Raw genomic sequence first — 8,446 nt, 5'->3', positions numbered from 1 at the left:
ATGACACACATTGGAGTGAGCGTGAGTAATAATTACCCCCGGACGGATTGAATGACACACATTGGAGTGAGCGTGAGTAATAATTACCCCCGGACGGATTGAGTGACACACATTGGAGTGAGTGTGAGTAATAATTACCCCCGGACGGATTGAATGTCACACATTGGAGTGAGCGTGAGTAATAATTACCCCCGGACGGATTGAATGTCACACATTGGAGTGAGCGTGAGTAATAATTACCCCCGGACGGATTGAATGACACACATTGGAGTGAGCGTGAGTAATAATTACCTCGGGACGGATTGAGTGACACACATTGGAGTGAGCGTGAGTAATAATTACCCCCGGACGGATTGAATGTCACACATTGGAGTGAGCGTGAGTAATAATTACCCCCGGACGGATTGAATGACACACATTGGAGTGAGCGTGAGTAATAATTACCCCCGGACGGATTGAGTGACACACATTGGAGTGAGCGTGAGTAATAATTACCCCCGGACGGATTGAATGACACACATTGGAGTGAGCGTGAGTAATAATTACCCCCGGACGGATTGAATGACACACATTGGAGTGAGTGTGAGTAATAATTACCCCCGGACGGATTGAGTGACACACATTGGAGTGAGCGTGAGTAATAATTACCCCGGGACGGATTGAATGACACACATTGGAGGTGAGCGTGAGTAATAATTACCCCGGGACGGATTGAATGACACACATTGGAGTGAGCGTGAGTAATAATTACCCCGGGACGTATTGAATGACACACATTGGAGTGAGCGTGAGTAATAATTACCTCGGGACGGATTGAGTGACACACATTGGAGTGAGCGTGAGTAATAATTACCCCCGGACGGATTGAATGTCACACATTGGAGTGAGCGTGAGTAATAATTACCCCCGGACGGATTGAATGACACACATTGGAGTGAGCGTGAGTAATAATTACCCCCGGACGGATTGAGTGACACACATTGGAGTGAGCGTGAGTAATAATTACCCCCGGACGGATTGAATGACACACATTGGAGTGAGCGTGAGTAATAATTACCCCCGGACGGATTGAGTGACACACATTGGAGTGTGAGTAATAATTACCTCGGACGGATTGAATGTCACACATTGGAGTGAGCGTGAGTAATAATTACCCCGGGACGGATTGAATGACACACATTGGAGTGAGCGTGAGTAATAATTACCCCGGGACGTATTGAATGACACACATTGGAGTGAGCGTGAGTAATAATTACCCCCGGACGGATTGAGTGACACACATTGGAGTGAGCGTGAGTAATAATTACCCCCGGGACGGATTGAGTGACACACATTGGAGTGAGCGTGAGTAATAATTACCCCCGGAAGGATTGAATGTCCCTTTCTTCTCCGATCCATATGACCAGTCGTTATCGTTAACATCGTCGTTATCCTCTTGGTCGCTCTCGGACTTGTTCATGTTGTTGCTGCTGGCGATTCTGGGGGAGCGAGTAACTCACTGTTACTGACGGAGCCAGGAGAGGGGGGGGGGAGTGAAGGAAAGAGGGGGAAGGGGGAGAGGGGGGGAAGAGAGAAGGAGAGGTGGGGAAGGGGGAGAGGGGAAGAGAGAAGGAGAGGGGGGGAGTGAAGGAGAGGGGGGGGAGAGAGAAGGAGAGGGGGAAGAGAGAAGGAGAGGGGGGAAGAGAGAAGGAGAGGGGGGGAAGAGGGAAGAGAGAAGGAGAGGGGGGGGGAGAGAGAAGGAGGGGGAAGAGAGAAGGAGGGGGAAGAGAAAAGGAGAGGGGGATGGGAAGAGAGAAGGAGCGGGGGAGGGAAGAGAGAAGGAGAGGGGGAGGGAGAGAGAAGGAGAGGGGAAGAGAGAAGCAGAGGGGGAGGGAAGAGAGAAGCAGAGGGGGGGAAGAGAGAAGGAGAGGGGGGGAGAGAGAAGGAGAGGGGGGGGAGAGAGAAGGAGAGGGGGGGGAGAGAAGGAGAGGGGGGGAAGAGAGAAGGAGAGGGGGGGGAAGAGAGAAGGAGAGGGGGGGAAGAGAGAAGGAGAGGGGGGGAAGAGAGAAGGAGAGGGGGGGAAGAGAGAAGGAGAGAGGGGGGGAAGAGAGAAGGAGAGGGGGGGGAAGAGAGAAGGAGGGGGGGGGGAAGAGAGAAGGAGAGGGGGGGGGAAGAGAGAAGGAGAGGGGGGGGGAAAGAGAGAAGGAGAGGGGGGGGGAGAGAGAAGGAGAGGGGGGGGAGAGAGAAGGAGAGGGGGGGGAAGAGAGAAGGGGGGGGGGTAAGAGAGAAGGAGAGGGGGGGAAGAGAGAAGGAGAGGGGGGGAGAGAGAAGGAGAGGGGGGGGAAGAGAGAAGGAGAGGGGGGGAAGACAGAAGGAGAGGGGGGGAAGAGAGAAGGAGAGGGGGGGGGAGAGAGAAGGAGAGGGGGGAAGAGAGAAGGAGAGGGGGGGGAAGAGAGAAGGAGAGGGGGGGGAAGAGAGAAGGAGAGGGGGAAGAGAGAAGGAGAGGGGGGAAGAGAGAAGGAGAGGGGGGGGAAGAGAGAAGGAGAGGGGGGGAAGAGAGAAGGAGAGGGGGGGAAGAGAGAAGGAGAGGGGGGGAAGAGAGAAGGAGAGGGGGGGGAAGAGAGAAGGAGAGGGGGGGGAAGAGAGAAGGAGAGGGGGGGGAAGAGAGAAGGAGAGGGGGGGGAAGAGAGAAGGAGAGGGGGGGGAAGAGAGAAGGAGAGGGGGGGAGAGAAAAGGAGAGGGGGGGGAAGAGAGAAGGAGAGGGGGGGAAGAGAGAAGGAGAGGGGGGGGAAGAGAGAAGGAGAGGGGGGGAAGAGAGAAGAGAGGGGGGGGGAAGAGAGAAGGAGAGAGGGGGGAAGAGAGAAGGAGAGGGGGGGGGAAGAGAGAAGGAGGGGGGGGGAAGAGAGAAGGAGGGGGGGGGGAAGAGAGAAGGAGAGGGGGGGGGGAAAGAGAGAAGGAGAGGGGGGGAAGAGAGAAGGAGAGGGGGGGGAGAGAGAAGGAGAGGGGGGGGAAGAGAGAAGGGGAGGGGGGGGGGAAGAGAGAAGGGGAGGGGGGGGAAGAGAGAAGGAGAGGGGGGGGGGGAAGAGAGAAGGAGAGGGGGGGGGGAAGAGAGAAGGAGAGGGGGGGAGAGAGAAGGAGAGGGGGGGGGAAGAGAGAAGGAGAGGGGGGAAGACAGAAGGAGAGGGGGGGAAGAGAGAAGGAGAGGGTGGGGAAGAGAGAAGGAGCGGGGGGGAAGAGAGAAGGAGAGGGGGGGAAGAGAGAAGAAGAGGGGGGGAAGAGAGAAGGAGAGGGGGGAAGAGAGAAGGAGAGGGGGGAAGAGAGAAGGAGAGGGGGGAAGAGAGAAGGAGAGGGGGGGAAGAGAGAAGGAGAGGGGGGGAAGAGAGAAGGAGAGGGGGGGAAGAGAGAAGGAGAGGGGGGGGAAGAGAGAAGGAGAGGGGGGGGAAGAGAGAAGGAGAGGGGGGGAAGAGAGAAGGAGAGGGGGGGAAGAGAGAAGGAGAGGGGGGGGAAGAGAGAAGGTGAGGGGGGAAGAGAGAAGGAGAGGGGGGGAAGAGAGAAGGAGAGGGGGGGAAGAGAGAAGGAGAGGGGGAAGTGAGAAGGAGAGGGGGGGGAAGTGTGAAGGAGAGGGGGAAGAGAGAAGGAGTGAGGGGGGAAGAGAGATGAAGTGGGGGGGAGTGTGAAGGAGGGGGGAAGAGTGAAGGAGAGGGGGGAGAGAAGGAGGGGGGGAAGAGAGAAGGAGAGGGGGAGAAGAGAGAAGGAGAGGGGGGGGGAAGAGAGAAGGAGAGGGGGGGAAGAGAGAAGGAGAGGGGGGGGAAGAGGAGAAGGAGAGGGGGGAAGAGAGAAGGAAGAGAGAAGGAGAGGGGGAGGGAAGAGAGGAGAGGGGGAGGGAAGAGAGAAGGTGCGGGGGGTGGGGGGGGTAGGGAGGGGGGGGAGGGGGGAGGGGGGGGAGGCGGTGCGCGCGGGGTGCGTACCTGCGGTTAGCGATGCGGCTGCTGTTGCGTCCCATGCCCAGGCACTTCTCCAGGTGCGGGGGGGGGGGGGGGTAGGGAGGGGGGAGGGGGGGAGGCGGTGCGCGCGGGGTGTGTACCTCCGGTTAGCGATGCGGCTGCTGTTGCGTCCCATGCCAGGCACTTCTCCAGGTGCGGGGGGGGGGGGAGGGGGGGAGGGAGGGAGGGAGGGAGGGGGAGGGAGGGGGGAGGGGGGGAGGCGGTGCGCGCGGGGTGTGTACCTCCGGTTAGCGATGCGGCTGCTGTTGCGTCCCATGCCCAGGCACTTCTCCAGGTGCGGGGGGGGGGGGAGGGGGGGAGGGAGGGGGGGAGGAGGGGGGAGGGGGGGAGGCGGTGCGCGCGGGGTGTGTACCTCCGGTTAGCGATGCGGCTGCTGTTGCGTCCCATGCCCAGGCACTTCTCCAGGTGCGGGGGGGGGGGAGGGGGGGAGGGGGAGGGGGGGAGGGAGGGGGAGGGGGAGGCGGTGCGCGCGGGGGTGTGTACCTGCGGTTAGCGATGCGGCTGCTGTTGCGTCCCATGCCCAGGCACTTCTCCAGGTGCGGGGGGCGGGGGGAGGAGGGGAGGGGGAGGGAGGGAGGGAGGGAGGGGAGGTGGTGCGCGCGGGGTGTGTACCTGCGGTTAGCGATGCGGCTGCTGTTGCGTCCCATGCCCAGGCACTTCTCCAGGTGCGGGGGGGGGGGGGAGGGGGGGAGGGAGGGGGGAGGAGGGGGGAGGGGGGGAGGCGGTGCGCGCGGGGTGTGTACCTCCGGTTAGCGATGCGGCTGCTGTTGCGTCCCATGCCCAGGCACTTCTCCAGGTGCGGGGGGGGGGGAGGGGGGGAGGGGGAGGGGGGGAGGGAGGGGGAGGGGGGAGGCGGTGCGCGCGGGGTGTGTACCTGCGGTTAGCGATGCGGCTGCTGTTGCGTCCCATGCCCAGGCACTTCTCCAGGTGCGGGGGGCGGGGGGAGGAGGGGAGGGGGAGGGAGGGAGGGAGGGAGGGGAGGTGGTGCGCGCGGGGTGTGTACCTGCGGTTAGCGATGCGGCTGCTGTTGCGTCCCATCCCCAGGCACTTCTCCAGGTGCGGGGGGCGGGGGGGGGAGGGGGGGAGGGAGGAGGGGGAGGGGGGAGGAGGGGAGGCGGTGCGCGCGGGGTGTGTACCTCCGGTTAGCGATGCGGCTGCTGTTGCGTCCCATCCCCAGGCACTTCTCCAGGTGCGGGGGGCGGGGGGAGGGAGGGAGGAGGGGGAGGGGGGAGGAGGGGAGGCGGTGCGCGCGGGGTGTGTACCTCCGGTTAGCGATGCGGCTGCTGTTGCGTCCCATGCCCAGGCACTTCTCCAGGTGCGGGGGGGGGGAGGGGGGGAGGGGGAGGGGGGGAGGGAGGGGGAGGGGGGAGGCGGTGCGCGCGGGGTGTGTACCTGCGGTTAGCGATGCGGCTGCTGTTGCGTCCCATGCCCAGGCACTTCTCCAGGTGCGGGGGGAGGGAGGGGGGGGGAGGGGGAGGGAGGGAGGGAGGGGGGAGGGGGGGGAGGCGGTGCGCGCGGGGTGTGTACCTGCGGTTAGCGATGCGGCTGCTGTTGCGTCCCATGCCCAGGCACTTCTCCAGGTGCGGGGGCGGGGGGGGGGGGGGAGGGAGGAGGGGGGGGAGGGGGGAGGAGGGGAGGCGGTGCGCGCGGGGTGTGTACCTGCGGTTAGCGATGCGGCTGCTGTTGCGTCCCATCCCCAGGCACTTCTCCAGGTGCGGGGGGCGGGGGGGGGGGGGTAGGGAGGGGGAGGGGGGGAGGCGGTGCGCGCGGGGTGCGTACCTGCGGTTAGCGATGCGGCTGCTGTTGCGTCCCATCCCCAGGCACTTCTCCAGGTGCGGGGGGCGGGGGGGGGGGGGAGGGAGGAGGGGGAGGGGGGAGGGGGGGGAGGCGGTGCGCGCGGGGTGCGTACCTGCGGTTAGCGATGCGGCTGCTGTTGCGTCCCATGCCCAGGCACTTCTCCAGGTGCGGGGGGAGGGAGGGGGGGGGAGGGGGGAGGGAGGGAGGGAGGGGGGGAGGGGGGGGAGGCGGTGCGCGCGGGGGTGTGTACCTGCGGTTAGCGATGCGGCTGCTGTTGCGCCCCATGCCCAGGCACTTCTCCAGGTGCGGGGGGAGGGAGGGGGGGGGAGGGGGAGGGAGGGAGGGAGGGGGGAGGGGCGGGAGGCGGTGCGCGCGGGGTGCGTACCTGCGGTTAGCGATGCGGCTGCTGTTGCGTCCCATGCCCAGGCACTTCTCCAGGTGCGGGGGGAGGGAGGGGGGGGGAGGGGGAGGGAGGGAGGGAGGGGGGAGGGGCGGGAGGCGGTGCGCGCGGGGTGTATACCTCCGGTTAGCGATGCGGCTGCTGTTGCGCCCCATGCCCAGGCACTTCTCCAGGTGCGGGGCGAACCTGGAGGCGGCGATGCTGCGGTTGCAGTTGGGGCAAACGCACTCTTTGTTCTTCCACTGGTTATAAACCTGCCCAAAGATATCCACGCCCGGTTGGTCTACTATTTCTGGGGAGGGTAGGGGGGGAGGGAGAGAGGGTGGGGGGGAGGGAGAGAGGGTGGGGGGGAGGGAGAGGGTGGGGGGAGGGAGAGAGGGTAGGGGGAGGGAAAGAGAGTAGGGGGGAGGGAAAGAGGGTAGGGGGGAGGGAAAGAGGGTAGGGGGGAGGGAAAGAGGGTAGGGGGGGAGGGAGAGAGGGGAGGGGGAGGGAAAGAGAGTAGGGGGGAGGGAAAGAGGGTAGGGGGGAGGGAAAGGGGGTGGGGGGAGGGAAAGAGGGTAGGGGGAGGGAAAGAGGGTAGGGGGGAGGGAAAGAGGGAAAGAGGGTGGGGGGAGGGAAAGAGGGTAGGGGGGGGGGAGGGGGGGGGGAGGAGAGAGGGTGGGGGGGAGGGAGAGAGGGTGGGGGGAGGGAGAGAGGGTGGGGAGGGAGAGAGGGTAGGAGGGGAGGGGAGGGAAAGAGAGTAGGGGGGAGGGAAAGAGGGTAGGGGGGAGGGAAAGAGGGTAGGGGGGAGGGAAAGAGGGTAGGGGGGGAGGGAGAGAGGGGAGGGGGAGGGAAAGAGAGTAGGGGGGAGGGAAAGAGGGTAGGGGGGAGGGAAAGGGGGTGGGGGGAGGGAAAGAGGGTAGGGGGGAGGGAAAGAGGGTAGGGGGAGGGAAAGAGGGAAAGAGGGTGGGGGGGAGGGAAAGAGGGTAGGGGGAGGGAAAAGGGGGGAGGGGGGAGGGAAAAGGGGGGAGGGAAAGAGGGTGGGGGGGAGGGAAAGAGGGTGGGGGGGAGGGAAAGAGGGTAGGGGGGAGGGAAAGAGGGTAGGGGGGGAGGGAGAGAGGGTAGGGGGGTAGGGGGGGAGGGGGAGGGAAAGAGAGTAGGGGGGGGGAAAGAGGGTAGGGGGGAGGGAAAGAGGGTAGGGGGAGGAAAGAGGGTAGGGGGAGGGAAAGAGGGTAGGGGGGAGGGAAAGAGGGTAGAGGGGGAGGGAAAGAGGGTAGGGGGGGAGGGAAAGAGGGTAGGGGGAGGCAAAGAGGGTAGGGGGGAGGGAAAGAGGGGTAGGGGGGAGGGTAAGAGGGTAGGGGGGAGGGAAAGAGGGTAGGGGGAGGCAAAGAGGGTAGGGGGGGAGGGAAAGAGGGTAGGGGGTGGGGGGAGGGAAAGAGGGTAGGGGGGAGGGAAAAGGGGGAGGGAAAGAGGGTGGGGGGGAGGGAAAGAGGGTAGGGGGGGAGGGAAGAGGGTAGGGGGGAGGGGAAAGAGGGTAGGGGGGAAGGGAAAGAGGGTGGGGGGGAAGGGAAAGAGGGTAGGGGGGGAGGGAAAGAGGGTAGGGGGGGAGGGAAAGAGGGTAGGGGGGGAGGGAAAGAGGGTAGGGGGGGAGGAAAGAGGGTAGGGGGGAGGGAAAGAGGGTGGGGGGGGTAAGTGGGTAGGGGGGGAGGGTAAGTGGGTAGGGGGGGGAGGGAAGAGGGTAGGGGGGAGGGAAAGTGGGTAGGGGGGGAGGGAAAGAGGGTGGGGGGAGGGAATGAGGGTAGGGGGGGAGGGAAGAGGTAGAGGGGGAGGGAATGTGGGTAGGGGGGTGGGAATGAGGGTAGGGGGAGGGAAGAGGGTAGGGGGGTGGGAAAGGTGGGGTAGGGGGGTGGGAGTGTGGGTGGGGGGAGGGAGAGAGGTGGGGGGGGGGAGGGTGTGTGGTGGGGGGGGGTGGGTGAGTGGGTAGGGGGGGAGGGAAGTGGGTGGGGGGGGAGGGTGTGTGGGTGGGGGGAGGGAGTGTGGGTAGGGGGGGGAGGGAGTGGGTGGGGGGGGGGAGGGGTGGGGGGGAGGGGTGGGGTGTGGGGGGGGGGGGAGTGGGGTGGGGGGGGGGTGGGAGTGGGTTGGGGGGGGGGGAAGTGGGTGGGGGGGGGGGAGTGGGGTGGGGGGGGGGTGGGAGTGTGGGGTGGGGGGGGGGGGTGTGAGGGTGGGGGGGTGGGTGTGGGGTTGGGGGGGGTGGGTGTGTGGGTGGGGGGGGGGGGTGTGGGTGGGG

The 8,446-nt window shown here is 65.1% G+C and overlaps 1 protein-coding gene across 1 annotated transcript in view; it reads right to left on the bottom strand.

Moving 5' to 3' along the window:
- Positions 1–1,288: 1,288 nt before the first annotated feature.
- The window catches only part of LOC142477626 (ataxin-7-like protein 3), a 17,036-nt gene continuing 9,878 nt past the window's right edge, over positions 1,289–8,446 (bottom strand). The window contains 2 exon segments of the mRNA XM_075582328.1: positions 1,289–1,478; positions 6,301–6,472. Of these exon segments, the coding sequence (XP_075438443.1) occupies positions 1,304–1,478; positions 6,301–6,472 (347 nt within the window). The 3' untranslated portion in view covers positions 1,289–1,303.

The sequence above is a fragment of the Ascaphus truei genome, unplaced genomic scaffold, assembly GCF_040206685.1.
Source record: "Ascaphus truei isolate aAscTru1 unplaced genomic scaffold, aAscTru1.hap1 HAP1_SCAFFOLD_2231, whole genome shotgun sequence".
NCBI lineage: Eukaryota > Metazoa > Chordata > Amphibia > Anura > Ascaphidae > Ascaphus > Ascaphus truei.
Note: the sequence above shows the minus strand (reverse complement) of the source record. Positions and strands in the feature narration are given on the sequence as shown.